The 14,336-nt window shown below is 48.1% G+C and overlaps 6 protein-coding genes across 6 annotated transcripts; 3 read left to right on the top strand and 3 right to left on the bottom strand.

The window, feature by feature from the left end:
- Positions 1 to 465: 465 nt before the first annotated feature.
- On the top strand, positions 466 to 2,161 carry UA08_02638 (hypothetical protein; the record flags this gene model as incomplete). Its single annotated transcript, XM_020264702.1, has 2 exons — positions 466 to 491; positions 562 to 2,161. 2 exons carry the CDS (start codon positions 466 to 468, stop codon positions 2,159 to 2,161), a joined length of 1,626 nt encoding a protein of 541 aa, XP_020122506.1.
- A 785-nt stretch (positions 2,162 to 2,946) lies between these two features.
- On the bottom strand, positions 2,947 to 3,726 carry UA08_02637 (hypothetical protein; the record flags this gene model as incomplete). Its single annotated transcript, XM_020264701.1, has 1 exon — positions 2,947 to 3,726. The coding sequence occupies one exon, from the start codon at positions 3,724 to 3,726 to the stop codon at positions 2,947 to 2,949; it is 780 nt and encodes a 259-aa protein (XP_020122507.1).
- Positions 3,727 to 4,517: 791 nt separating this feature from the next.
- UA08_02636 (GDP-mannose transporter 1) lies at positions 4,518 to 5,878 on the top strand (the record flags this gene model as incomplete). The annotated part of the gene is made up of 4 exons (XM_020264700.1): positions 4,518 to 4,751; positions 4,821 to 4,908; positions 4,976 to 5,350; positions 5,436 to 5,878. 4 exons carry the CDS (start codon positions 4,518 to 4,520, stop codon positions 5,876 to 5,878), a joined length of 1,140 nt encoding a protein of 379 aa, XP_020122504.1.
- A 640-nt stretch (positions 5,879 to 6,518) lies between these two features.
- On the bottom strand, positions 6,519 to 8,508 carry UA08_02635 (hypothetical protein; the record flags this gene model as incomplete). The annotated part of the gene is made up of 2 exons (XM_020264699.1): positions 6,519 to 7,195; positions 7,278 to 8,508. 2 exons carry the CDS (start codon positions 8,506 to 8,508, stop codon positions 6,519 to 6,521), a joined length of 1,908 nt encoding a protein of 635 aa, XP_020122505.1.
- Positions 8,509 to 8,925: 417 nt separating this feature from the next.
- UA08_02634 (hypothetical protein) lies at positions 8,926 to 10,835 on the bottom strand (the record flags this gene model as incomplete). The annotated part of the gene is made up of 2 exons (XM_020264698.1): positions 8,926 to 9,505; positions 9,577 to 10,835. The coding sequence occupies 2 exons, from the start codon at positions 10,833 to 10,835 to the stop codon at positions 8,926 to 8,928; spliced, it is 1,839 nt and encodes a 612-aa protein (XP_020122502.1).
- A 2,111-nt stretch (positions 10,836 to 12,946) lies between these two features.
- Positions 12,947 to 14,085, top strand: UA08_02633 (Homoserine kinase; the record flags this gene model as incomplete). Its single annotated transcript, XM_020264697.1, has 2 exons — positions 12,947 to 13,373; positions 13,442 to 14,085. The coding sequence occupies 2 exons, from the start codon at positions 12,947 to 12,949 to the stop codon at positions 14,083 to 14,085; spliced, it is 1,071 nt and encodes a 356-aa protein (XP_020122503.1).
- Positions 14,086 to 14,336: the final 251 nt, after the last annotated feature.

The raw sequence follows: 14,336 nt of genomic DNA, 5'->3' as shown, positions 1-14,336 counted from the left end.
CGCTTCGTTCTCGCTTGTCCCTTCGACGATCGAGCGTGTTTCCCCTGTGACAGTGATACGAGACAGAACACTTCCAACCAATCAATCCGATCTTGAAGCTACGGCTATCACACCCATCCGTCTCTCGCGTCAAGAACAATCGCTTTCATTGCATTGAGGCCGACCGTCGCGGTCCAGTGGCTTTGCTGAATCACCCCCAAAACTGTACAAGCGCTCGACTCCTTTTCACAGAGCCCCTTCCCCTGCATGTCGTTCACCGCCCCGGCACTTCATCAACGGCATCATTATCATACGTCTCTCGAATCTATATTAGGCTATCTGCAGGCTGACTGCGCGTGTCCGCTGTCTGGCCTGTCCGGTATCTCCAAATGAACTGTTGATCGGCCAACATCTTCATACGATATCCGGCCTTTTGTTTTATCCTACTTTCTTGAATCCTTTTTTTTTTTTTTTTGGTTTCTCGCAATGCCTCCACAAACTGTTTCTGGCTCGTAAGTATCTTTTTTTTTTCTTATGCTGCACAAACCCAATGCTCTGCTGCTAATTACCTTATCTATTAAGCGTCACGTCGGCATGGCGTTCTTTCTGGCATACCATGACCTCCTACGACCGCCATGCCTCCCATGACTCTCCTTACCGTACCGGCCAGCATGTGCCTCTCAATTCAAGTCGCCATGACACTCTCACTTCTGTGGCAACTGCAGCCGATTCCCGCCCTGATCTGACCTCGCCTTTCGAAGAAGACGAACTCGCGAAGACGTCTATGGGCTCGCACTCTAATGGTTGGGCTGATTCCCCAAGAGGCGGGAGTCGTCCATACTCACCGGGCATGCGGTCTTTGGTATCGCAAAGTAGGAGATCAAGCGACCAGGGCGCCGGTGCTAACGGTGTCTCGGGAGAAATACAAATGCAGAGTTTCCACGACGGCGCCCCACCTCCTCCACCAGTTTCCCACTCGTGGAAGAAGATCGATCGCTGGACTGAAGACAATTTCCAGGAGCTTTTTGACCAGCTGTGTGAAGGCTGCACGCAGAACGATGTCAACGAGCTGGAGCATGAACTAGATTGTAGCTTACCTTTGGAGGTGCGCGAATCTTTGCAGATTCATGACGGTCAAGAGCGTGGCGGCGCCCCTACAGGCATTATCTTCGGTTGTATGCTGCTGGACTGTGAGGAAATTGTCCATGAATGGAGGAATTGGCGAACTGTTGCCGAGGAATTTTTCCAGAGCTCTACCATCGTTACACCTCAACCTCCCTCGAAAGCCTTTGGATCCTCGTCATCGGCAGGCCCCTCTCAACAACATCAAGCTTCCAACCCTCTGTGGAGACAAGAACTCCTAGATCGTCAAGATTCACAGCCACCGCGTGCTATTCAAAAGACATATGCACACCCCGGTTGGATTCCTCTTGCGCGTGACTGGGGCGGCAACTGCATTGCTATCGACCTTGCGCCTGGTCCAGCCGGCAAATGGGGTCAAGTCATTATTTTCGGACGCGATTACGATTGCAAGTATGTGGTGGCCCGATCGTGGGCGGCGTTCCTTGCTCAAGTTGCGGATGATTTCGGCAGCCCCTTTGTGGTGGTGGACGAAGAAACTGCAGAGCTGAAATTCAAACCGTTTAGAAAGCAAAACGTTGAACCTCCTTATCTGGAGGTTCTGCGATGGAGAGTAGACCAGAGATATGGACGGCAACCACGCCGAAGGTCAGCTAACGGCCTGGGTGTGAATACGAACGTGGAAAGGTCTCGAAATTCTCCTTATGGCAGTCCAGCTCCGAGTGAAGAACGCGGACGGTCTCCTCATCGCTTTAGCAATCGCGCTCAAACCCAAAGCCCTAAAACACAATTTGGCATTTCCAGCCCTCTTGCCCGTGTGACTGAAGAATCATCAAGTCCTATTACCTCTGCTAACGACCGACTTCCTCAAGAATCAGTACCCAAGGAGCAGCCAATTAAGGAATCTCCTGGCGAAGATTTACTCGAAATAACCACTCCATTAGCATCAAATGAGCCAAGTGATCCTATGAACGATGTCACTGTTCCTTTAAACGACGTTTCAATCTCTGAGAAGACCTCGAAACACACCTCTACATCAGATGCCGCTACTGTTAGTCTGGAATCCGAGAATCTAGGTGAGATGAAGACAGTGGCGATATAGTAAACAGCCTGCATTGTATTTTGTTATCTTCCGTTCCAGGCTCTCTTTTTTTTCTCGGTGGATTGACCCGTGAGGTATATGCTACTGTATAGAGTCACCCTTATAATGTCCGTGTTACTTCTTTCACTGCGATATCCTTTCCACGTCATGATCGTGCGTTATTAACCTATCCTTCGATTCAAGACCTTGTCTCTACGGTTTTATAGGATTATCTTTGCGTTTCTTTGTTTACAATAGGTTGCGCCTTTTTCTTCCTTTCTCTGCACGTGTCTCATTCTTATAGCTTGTATTAAAAATGTTACATCTTTTTTATTTCCCTTTCTTTCTTCTCAGTCGGTGTATGTTTTATATTTATAGTATAACTGCGCGATCATGCAGAACATAATTGCGCTTTCTATTGTAAGGATTATTTATGATTCTGAAACAATTCATTCCTCATGTGTGAGTAGACTACCGAGGTGTATGGAACAGAAGTACAAGACCAGTAAACATCGTCTGCATGGTTACTTTGATTCATTCTAGGGTATATTGCATGTTGTATGTGTTTATTCGAGCGGTATGATGTCGCTCTGGGACTGAAAGACAACCTTGGGACTTTGTTCTCTCTCTATGTCTCAAGAGAGTCCTTAAAATTCGTACAAAGCCACAGCTATCATGACATGACTCCCATTGATATTGACTCTAAAGTGTCTGTTGAACGGGGTCAAGTAGGTTTCACCCCAGCCGGATGGCTTTCTCGTCATTTCTCTTTTGACTTATTCAGCGTTGAGCAGTGTGGATGCTGCTCAATCCCAATCATCATCACTATCATTATCATTGCCCCGTCGATTGCTCGTTCCATCGCGAATTCCTTTTTTTCGTCGTCTTGTATCATTCTCCGAATCACTTTCGCTTTCATCATCGTCGTTATATCGATTCGAACTAGCCTCCTCAAAGAGCTTCCCCCTCACGAGAATACTGCCCTGAAGTAATCTCTTCTCCAGATCTGCCGTCTGAAAAGTGTCCGCCCCTCCCTTCTTTATACTTCTAACAGACACCAACCCTTCAAACCCAACGATTCGCTCCTTGCTATTCCCATCCACAAACCCAATCACACATGGCAGCACACGGATATTGAGCTTCTCAACGACAAATGGACAATTCCGTACATCGACGCGCGCAAATCGTACCTCATGATGTCTCGGCGCAAGCAGACGGAGATGCTCATCCATGACGGCACATCGGCCGAAATCAGGGTGCGAGAAGTGTACGACGCATCGATCGGTATTTGTAGTTAGGTCTAGAACGGCTCGGTCGTCAAGGAGGGTCGGGTAGAAGGCGTCTATTGTTCTTGTGTTGTGGCTACTACTATTATTATCGTTCTGTTTTTTGAGCGCTTCTTTCGCTGATGTCACTTCTTGATGTAGTTGCTCGATGCGGTGTGCGCGATAGGCAGAGTCATCTTCTCTCTCTAGCTCTTCGAAAAGAGCGTCTTCGTCGAGATCGTCGGGATCAGTCGCGGAGTCGAGTCTCTGGCCGACGATGGAGGAAACTTTGGCGTCAAGCGGGGCTGGGTGGGAGGACATCTTGTCCTGACAAGGATGAACGAATCGAGCGTGGAGGAGTAGAGGCTATGAGGTTTTCCCTTTGGCGATTAATGTCCAATTGCACGTGCACACAGAGGGGGTGCAGTCGTGGAGAACGATATACACGACGATTGATTTGACTTTTGGCGTTTAGGTTACCGGATGGGGTAGTGCATAGTTTATATTTTATACTATATACGAGCTGTTTTCAATGTCCATGCCTACGGTCCTGATTGATTTAATTCTACTATTAGACTGATTTGTCGTTCAATCCCTTTTTTTTTTTTTCCTACTCTGAACACATGTACTACTTGCTTGGCTGAGTCGTGTACAACTGGAGCCTGAAGCATAGTGAAATTTACCGTGATACAGCAATACTCGCGCTGCCCCGCTAGCAACGGCTCCGATTGGCTCGAATTCTGAAATTACGCGTATGATACGCGTCAGCAATTGTCTTGGGCGGTCTTCCCCTGCCTGAGGCGCTCAGGCTGCCATTAGGTCAGCACCCCCGGGCTGATCCTTTTCTTTCTCGTCCTCGTCGATCTTCTTCGTTCTTCCTCCTCGCAGCGTCTTCCTTCTTCTCTGTCTGATTGTCTGCCCGGCGGTGTCAACATACCTAGCACTCGCTCGCCCCATTCCATCCAGCCGGGAACCCCTCTTCTGATCGAATTTGCATATTCTTGCAACGAGCCTTTGTACGCGCAATCTTGTATCCGCGTCATCCCGTCTTGCCGTGTCTATATACGTTCATTCAAATATTCGCAACTGCAAACAAAAGCCCCCCCTCCATCATGGCCGATGACAAGAAATCAGACGAGAAAATGGAGCAAGGCTCCAGCAGAACCTTCGACGTTTCTTCGCCTCAGCCTCGTCACTCTCCTTCCAGTTCCCCGGCCCAATGGTCCAACAATCCAATCTTGCCTGTGTTGGCTTACTGCGGTTCTTCCATTCTGATGACTGTGATGAACAAATATGTTTTGTCGGGATTGGATTTTAACCTCAATTTTTTCCTACTTCTTGTTCAGGTGTGTGTTTGCTATATCGTTGGTGCTTGCGTTGACAAACGACTCCCTTTCTCTAACCATCGTTTACAGTCTGTCGTTTGTACCATCGCAATTCAGACCTGCAAGTCAGCCGGTGTCATAACTTTCCGCAGTTTCAATGCGGATGAGGCCAAAAAATGTAGGTTTGCATGAAAGAAGGAGTTGCTTGCTGTGATCAATATTAATTCTTTTCGCTTCTTGTACAGGGTTCCCCATTACTCTTCTTCTCATCGGAATGATTTTCACCGGCTCCAAAGCTCTGCAGTTCCTTTCTATCCCGGTGTACACCATCTTCAAGAACCTGACCATCATTCTCATCGCTTATGGAGAGGTCCTCTGGTTCGGGGGTTCCGCTGTGACCGGACTCACCCTGTTTTCCTTCGGGTTGATGGTCCTCAGTTCCCTCATTGCCGCCTGGGCTGATATCCAGCATGCGCTCCAGTCCAGCGTTAATGCGACCACTAAAGTCTCAACTCTGAATGCTGGTTATATTTGGATGATGATCAACTGTCTTTGCACTGCGTTCTACAGTTTGTGCATGCGCAAGCGCATCAAGCTGACCAACTTTAAGGATTTTGATAGTAAGTAGCGCCTTGAAACCAGACCGTGCTTAGCGGGAAGTAAATACTAGTGTGGTGAATTCGAACTAACGTGATGTTCTTACAGCCATGTTCTACAACAATCTACTCTCGATTCCCGTGCTACTGGTTGCCACTTTTCTTGTTGAAGATTGGTCATCTGAGAACGTCGCCCGTAACTTCCCCGAAACTAGCCGGTCGAGCATCGTGGTCGCCATGGTTCTTTCCGGTCTGTCCTCTGTCTTCATTTCTTATACGTCTGCTTGGTGTATGCGCGTGACTTCGTCAACCACATATTCCATGGTCGGAGCTCTGAACAAGCTCCCCATTGCCGTGTCCGGTTTGATCTTCTTTGACGCACCCGTCACTCTGGGCAGTGTTTCAGCCATCGCCATTGGATTCGTTAGTGGAATTGTGTATTCCGTGGCCAAGTTCAAGCAGAACGCTAAGCCGAGGACTGGTATTCTTCCCACCACGAACCCGCCTCTCAGCGCAAGCAGCCAAAGCATGCGTGATTCTTTGAGATCATAAACGGTGAAATTCAAGCAATGAAAGCATAAAAGCGAAAATAAGAACAAAGAAGGAAACGACCATAGACTCTCGATCCCGTTTCAGGGACAAAAGCAAATTTCTTTCATGATTCGCTTCGGTTGATGCCATCGATGCGACGCATGTGATGCCCTTGTATAGGAATGGAATCATCATAGACCATAGCAACATGTTGTCATTCTCATTCATGGGTTTTTCATATCTTTTCACCATTATCACAATTTCCGTGAAGAGCAAGCACACTCCGGTCTTTTACAACACAATCGCCTTTTTTTAAATTTACCGACAAACAAGATTAAGAAATCCTTTTAATTTGATGACCACCCCTTTTCAATTTCCAGATTCTTCCGTTCCTTTCCTTTTAATAATATGTGGTACGGACGACTTGTGTTTTTCTATTCCTATTATTATCACATATTTGTAAATAGACGCTTTATTTAGTTGTATAGATATATGTATGATGATTGATTGATTGTTACATTGTACCCAAACTAACTGCCATGCTACTTACTATGTAAGGACAGCGTAACGTCCGTGTTAATAAGAAAAAATGGCTGACGTAAATATATACATATATGCACAAAGTATGTTCATTTACATAAACCCTCCAAGTCCTTCGACTCTAGAAGCCAACCCAAAACACCATCCACAACCCACTAATAATTAACGCCAGATCTATACCAGGTGACAATAGCCTAAAAGCATCATTCAAATAATACGCCGCGCCCAGATAACTGCACGTGATATCACCATTCGCAGCGCGATGACCATACGAATCATTCAACCACTTGCCCGTGGGACACTTGAAACTCAGCGCTGATGGACACGTGCGCACCAACTCGCTGCAGAGGTCATAACAAGGCAGGATCTCCTTATACGGACCGGGGTTGATTTTGGAATCAATCATCGGATTGCGCGACTGATTCGTAACCGGCGATAGAACCAGGGGGTCGTCGGCGGGTAGACGGGTGCCGTTGAGAAATGGTTGTCCGGCATCGCGCGGCATGAGGTAAGAGTAGTTACTGGACCAGTCGTAGCATCGCGGTATGGAAACGGCGCATAGCCATTGCTTGTAGGCGGAGGCGCAGTCGGAGCAGCCGACGGCGAGGGAATAGGAGTTTACGGAGGAGGTGTTGCATTGAATTAGGGATAGGGAGTAGTCGAAGCTTTGGTAGTAAGATTGGGCATAGGAGTCGTAGAGTTGCGCCAGCGCTGCGTTGCTTATATCGGGGTTGGAGGGAACGGCGTAGGCGACTTCGGAGCAGAAGTCGAGGTTGTAGAGGAGGGCGCAGTTGTTGTCTTTTTTGGGAGGGGGGGGGGGTGTGAGCGTGTATATTAGCAACATAATAACACGAAGTTAATGAAGAAGAGTAGGGATTACCAGTTTTAGTCGTAAAATTCATTGCCGTAAATATCTTCCCTCCTCCACCGACCACTCCATTCTCTGACGCAGTCGAGTTTCTGCCCAAACCGAGAATACCATAGTAGGTTGAACTGCTATTTAAATACGTGATATAAAATTGCTCCTTGGGCTTATTGCCCATTCCTCGGCTCGTCATCGATCTATTGACCGCATTATTCCCTTGCCGAATTTGTGCCAACTGACTCAACGCGCAATATGAACGCTCCAACCCGGCTATGCCAGTATTATTGATGTTGTTCGCGAAAATGGTGTATGGAGGGGTGATATTCATCCACTCTTGGTAATTCTGAGAATCAGGGGACGATTGCGTCAAGTTGTTTGTGATGAGAAGCGCAGCGTTGACATCAGAATCGACAAAGTAGAGATTCGTGTCGTTGTCTATAGAATGGAAATATGCGTCTATTGATGCTGCCACCTCGTAGTTATATATACCAGTAAAAAGCGTGGTATTCGGCGCCGAGACTCCAATATAGATAGCGCTGTCCGCATTGTCAATAGTTGCGCTCATGTATCCTTGCTCCGTAGTGTATTCGGTCTGCAGAGAAGAGTCCTGTCCAGGCCCAGGATTCGTATTGTTCTCCGACGTAGATATATAGATTGTCAGCGGGGGAAGTTGAGTATCTTGCGCCGCATCTGCATTGCTGGTATTAAGACTTGGCTTCAGACACGTCGTCAATGAAATGTACACCGTGCTTGACCGTTTCCTCAATTCATATCGATTCACCTCATCAGCAGAGAGAGCGGTATCAGTCGAATTTGTGTCTGTGATATTGGCTGGAAGTTCATTTGTTGCTGATGTGTGCGCCCCTAATACTGAATCCTTGGGGAAAACCCAGTACTGTGTTTCGCCCAACTCGATGTTGAGTAGTTTATATTGATTATTGCCTAGCGCGGTTGGCGCTGTGACAGCACGCTTAAGGGTATAGCCATCATAACCCTCTTTGTTCTCATTTTCGATCTCGTCTTCAATCTCATTATTCCACTCCGCGCCAACAGGATGCTCGTTACTAACACCAACACCAGCATCAGCACCAGTCTGCTGCATTATTAATTGATCGACTTCATCAAGGGCGTAGGCGAAACTTCCAGAGTTCGTCGAAATGATGTAGTAGAAAGCGAAGAGGAAAAGGGTAGCGGCGAATGTAGCAGCGAAGCGCGACTGCAAAGGGGTCAGTTTAAGAAATGGCATCTTGGTGTCTTGTCCCTCCCTTGTTTAGTATAACTTCTTCATTAATGCGATTCGAAACATGAGATTTTTCTTTTTCTTTTCTTTTTTTTTTTCAAGGCATGTTGGGTGTCTCTTCCCAAGGTTTTATGCTCTGAAGATCGAGACCCTGAAAGCTCCTGGCAGCGATTCTGACATGAAACTAAAGTGATCGCCCTGGCTTACTCAGCTGAGATATCCCGAACTGCGCCACAGTAAAAGCCACGCGTATCTTTCGCTCATATTTATCTCATGTAATTATGGGATGCGATGGTATGTATACGTCGATTTTCTCTCTATATATCTCTCTCCCTCTAATCTAGAACTAGGACAAATGATAAAAATGAAATGGAACAAACAGTTGTGTGCAGATCAAGCATGCATATCGTCTGCAACAAGCAATCAAACAAGTTTATAGTATCGAGCCATGATTGTAGTCAAAACGAGCATAAAGGCAATGAAGCCGACAATGCCAAAGAACCATTCGAGACCCTCGGTGTCGCGTCCTGGTACCGGAACATTCATGCCCCAGAGACCACAGATTAGATTCATAGGAACCAGGAGACTAGCAATCAGAGTCACTTTGCTGAGAATTTTATTGACTTGGTTTCCCATTATGATGTTGCTCACGTTCAGCTGCGCAAGGTAGTTACCATGGGAGCGACTGAGCATCTTCTCAAAATGAGACAAGTTGGACACCATAGTGACAATGTGATCTTGAATATCGCCAAGATAAAGACCAATGTCGCCGCGCGGGGTGACCGAATACTGTTCGTTGCAGCGTTTCGAGAAGCCTCTGATAACGTCGGCTTTGCCGCCCAAGAGCCGCATCAAAGTCATCACTTTCTTGCGAAGTTCGCCGATTCGCGGTAAGAAAGTGCCAAAGTCTTCCACGCGAGCCACGAACACATGATCTTCAATGGCTTCGGACTCGATCTCAACATCGCGCATGATAGGACCGAAATTGTCAACAATGTCGTCACTGTTAAATCACAAAATCACATTAGCAATGCTTCAAGACGTGATTAATGTTTATTTCTTCAGTCGACTTACATCATGGCGTAACATATCCAATCACTACTTAAAGAAACGTAATCGCGAAGCTTGCCAATACGCTTGCGAACATTGGCGGCGTGGCGGTTCTCGGAAAAGGAAAACGACAGGACCCCATCCCTATACACCACCATATAGACATTGATAGGGTCCAAGTAACGCTCATGGTCCTTATCGGCTTGGAAGAATGTTCGAAAACAGACAAAGTAGTATTGCTTGAACAGCTCTACTTTCTCGCGAGCTTCCTGAGTCATGATATCTTCCGCTGTCAAAGGATGGATAGAGAATGCTCGTGACAGAGCGCCGAGTTCGGCTTCAGTAGGATCAACTACATCCAACCACCACACACCACCATCCGGACCAAGCTGGAAGAGGTCCCGGAAGCTATCTCCAGGAAGAATTAGGTCACCAAGGTAAGCGGCATGGATAGTGCTTTGGCTCTCAGATGAGAAGAAGGTAAATCGATTCTGCAGGGTAGTGGGATGGAAGTTGTCGGGGAAACCCTTTTCGGTGATTGTTGCTCCTGATAGATTCGCCTTGAGGTCATCGTCGGAGCTCTGATCTGTGCTGCAAGCGGCAACAATAGTATCATTAGGCATCTCAATAACGGCATCCCCCTGAGCTTTCTGGCGAAGATCGGGGAAAACTCGAGATTTTGGGCCCTGAGAGCTCAAGCTATGTTTGCGACTAAGGGCAACATCCTTGTCCCTCTTATTTAACGCAACAAACTCTTCAAGCTCCTCATAGTCAATGATGGGAATACGGCCGGGTTCCCTGAAAGAGCGGCCATCTTCACTCTGAGCATCTACAGCAAAATTGTCTCCCTGCTCAGGTCGGATAACACTTCCATTGCTGAAAGTTGGACGACGAGCCTGGGTGCCACCTGAGACAGTACGTTGAAGGGCAGTGTCAAGGTCAGTCTCAACATGACTTCCCACTGTATTAGCGCGCTCGCGGCGTCGCGGGTCGGCAAAGGCGTCCACAGAGTTGGGAGGCGACGATGAACTATCTGATACGGACGAGTTACGGGAACGAGCTCCCATATCTTGCTGGCAGCGGCTGCGGGTGCGATGATTGCGCTGGGCGGGGTCGATTGAAAGGCGCCTCGCAAATGTATCAATGTCATACTCGTCATCATCGATTGCATGTTCAAAATCACGAGAAATCGGACCGTTGTCACAGTAATCATCAGGAACCTGCAGGAGCGGGGGGCGCCCGCCCATTTCGGGCTGCTGCACGGTGCTTGGTATGCCCGACATTGCTTCAGAGTAATGGTGTCGGACGTCGGTCTCAAATCGATTCTTGTCAATGTTCACCGTGGTGTCAAATCCTTCTGTCAGGGATGTCTCGGATCGGGTGCTTCCTAACATAGCCCCGAAACTGGCTGCTTGAAATCTTTCAAATTAACCCATTCAGTATGTGCACAGAGGCGCTTTGCGTTGAGTTCAGTATGCGCGCAAAGCTCGCAACGAGGGCGAGATGTTTCAATGGTTTGTCGAGTAGACGATATCTCCACAAACTTTAGCCAGACCCCAGCGAAGGGCCTGGCAAGACGACCGTACTTGAAACTAAGAACACCAAAATGCGACTATCACGAAAGCCTAGTTAGGGAGGACGAGTTTCGCCCCCGCAGAAGACCCGGAACTTTGGGCCCAGAAGAGGGTGAACGAAAGAGAACTGAGTGAAGCGAGGTCCCGCCAACTTGGCTGTTGAAGATGATAATGAGCGCTGGCGCTCCAGGGTTGTTGGCTGGGGAAGTGGTTGGCTTGCGAAAGACGGATTCGGGTCGGTCAAAGCTCGATTGACGGACCACAAGAAGAATCCGTTAATTCTTTTGAAGGGTTTGAATCCGGCTCCTTGTTTCTGCTCTTTGTTTCTCTTCTGCAAGAAACGAGGCGAGTTGACGGGTCAATTAACCGGCGTAGGTAGTAATCGGGGGTACGTAATGTGATTGAAGGTCCGCAGCTGCCCAACTGGCCTTTTTCAAGGATACGACTGATAAGTGACTAGTGACTCTGTATGAAAACAATACACAATCACACGAGAGGTTTTGGTTTGGTTGAGACAGCAAAACAACACCAGGAGGTGTGATGAGAGAGGTGAGGAAAGAAGGAAGCAGAGATTTGCGGCGATGGAGATCGCTTTAGTACTCTCAACCTCGGGGGCTAGCCCAGTGGGAGGGGTGCCTGCAGCGCTAGGCAGCATACAGCTAGCCGCGCACGGCTGCGGAAAATACAGAGGAAAAATTTCGTCGTGTCTTGCTTTGTGACGAATATTTATGCCCATAAAGTGACAATGACTGCAAAATTTTCACCTGGCTCGCCTTGGCCACAGGTGAAGGCCAATTACAGCTGGACCTTGCTGCATATTATTTTGTGTTATGTGCGTCTCTGCCAAAGAAAGGAGTCCACGTAACGCGATACTACGCTATCTATCACCATGTAGTCCCTTTGTCTTCTTACGAGCAACTCGGAGCTGTCCAGCGTCCAGTGAAGCCATTTCCAGAGGCAGCGGGTGGCTGGCTGCTCACGTGAGTGCGTAGTAATGAAATTAACCGCCGTAGAGGATCATGATCTGGCTGCCTTCCTTGTTAAGGAGCGGTTAGGCATGGAACAGAGGAAGAACAGGCACCGATGAAACAAGAAGCCTTCTTCGCCTTTCCTGCTGTACATGATCGGGATGATTTCCAGCACCCCCGGGAAAAAAAAAAAAAAAAAAAGGAAAAAGAAATCGGCCTGAACCGTGAATCGAACACGGGTCACCACCAGTCAGTTTATTCAGTATAGCTGAAAAGAAACGTTATACGCCCGAAGGTGGTAGCGTACCACTGGCCCATTCAGGCTGATGTGAGTTTCTCAGGAAATGCTTTGTCATGACACGTACGCCCCGCGCTTTTCGAATGATTGACTCAGAAAACGAAGCGCCGACGTCGGCCTCGAGCGATGACTCGATGACACCCCGCGCAGAGCTCCGGTGCCGCGCTAGCACAAACATTCGCAGATATAAAAGTAAAATAGAAAGGCAGAGAAGAGAAATGCGGAATGAACATTGTCCATAACCAACCATATGGTCAACTGAGAAGGACAGAGGCAAAGCAAAGACAAAAGAATACCATCGTCGTTAGTGGGGCCGAAGGCAGAGTGCACGATATCGAAGATCTCCGATATATATTTTCGGTACGTCGATCTACTATCAGCGCCCATTCAAGAACCCGATGTACCAAGCAAGCATCAATTGACTGACAGTCTGATTCATAGCGGTCATAGGGCGTACCTTTTTTTTTTTTCTTTTTTCCTTCAATTTTCTCCAACTTCAAACCCGAGCACAATAAAGGAAAGAAAAGAAAGGGAAGGGGGAAAAAAAGTGCACAATGGCCTCTTCTTCGTCCTTCACCATTCGCATACCGTGCTCGTCAGCGAACATTGGACCAGGCTTTGATGTCATTGGTCTAGCATTGTCGCTCTATCTCGAAGTGCACGTTACAATTGACCCGTCGTCGGCGCAGAAACAGCCATTGAACTGTGCGATTACATACGAGAACCTGAGCGCCAGCAAAGAGCAGATTAGTCTCGATCCCGAGGTCAATCTGATTACTCGCGTGGCGCTCTACGTGCTGCGATGCCATGACCAGCGCGCTTTCCCCGTCAATACGCATGTGCATATCAAGAATCCTATCCCGCTAGGTCGGGGTCTGGGCACGTCGGGAACCGCCGTGGTCGCTGGTGTTGTGCTGGGAAATGAGCTTGGGAAGTTGGGACTGAGCAAGGGGCGTCTCCTTGATTACTGTTTGATGATTGGTAGGACTTCCCCCCTCCACCCCATGCAGAGAATAGGAGGGACTAGAATTGCTAAACAAGACCTCCAGAACGACACCCAGACAACGTAGCCGCATCCCTCTTCGGCGGTTTCGTGGGCACATACCTCAGCGAACTTAAACCAGAAGACATAGCACGCATCGAAATCCCCCTCAGTGAAGTCCTGCCCGAGCCCGCCGGCGGAATCGACACGGGCAAACAACCGCCGAAACCGCCCGTGGGTATCGGCCACTGCACAAAGTTTCCCTGGGCCAAAGAAATCAAAGCAATAGCCATCATCCCGGACTTTGTCGTCCCCACCGCAAATGCACGCAACGTGCTCCCCAAACAGTATTCGCGCCCAGATGTGGTCTTCAATTTGCAGCGTGTCGCTTTGCTGCCTATCGCCCTAGGCACGTCGCCGCCAGACCCGGATATGATCTATTTGGCTATGCAGGACAGAGTGCATCAGCCATACCGGCAAACCCTGATTCCCGGGTTAATAGAGATTCTGCAGTCTATGACCCCTGCGACGCAACCGGGGTTGTTGGGTATCTGTCTTTCGGGCGCGGGGCCGACCATTTTGGCCCTTGCGACGGATCGGTTCGACGAGATTGCTACTAAGATCGTTGGTCGTTTCACAGAGAGAGGCATCGAGTGTCAATGGAAGTTGTTGGAGCTGGCGCGAGAGGGAACGCTGGTAGAACATCATTGAGATAAACGTTTATAGAGCTTTTAATGGCTGGGCCTCTCAACTTTCCTAGTTGTGGTTCGTAGATTATATCAATAAAATCTTAATCTTGAAATTTTGTGTCCGGATAGATAGACAGATAGATGGAACCGAACGCTGGAATTCGAAAGAAAACTGTTTTGTACATATCCAGTTCCTCCTCCCCAAAAAAAGGGGATGATAATGAAGAACGTCCAAGGTCAAACACCCCAAAAGAACAGTATAAGCATAGTAAA

Source organism: Talaromyces atroroseus (genome assembly GCF_001907595.1).
Source record: "Talaromyces atroroseus strain IBT 11181 chromosome Unknown scaffold_2, whole genome shotgun sequence".
Lineage (NCBI taxonomy): Eukaryota > Fungi > Ascomycota > Eurotiomycetes > Eurotiales > Trichocomaceae > Talaromyces > Talaromyces atroroseus.
Note: the sequence above shows the minus strand (reverse complement) of the source record. Positions and strands in the feature narration are given on the sequence as shown.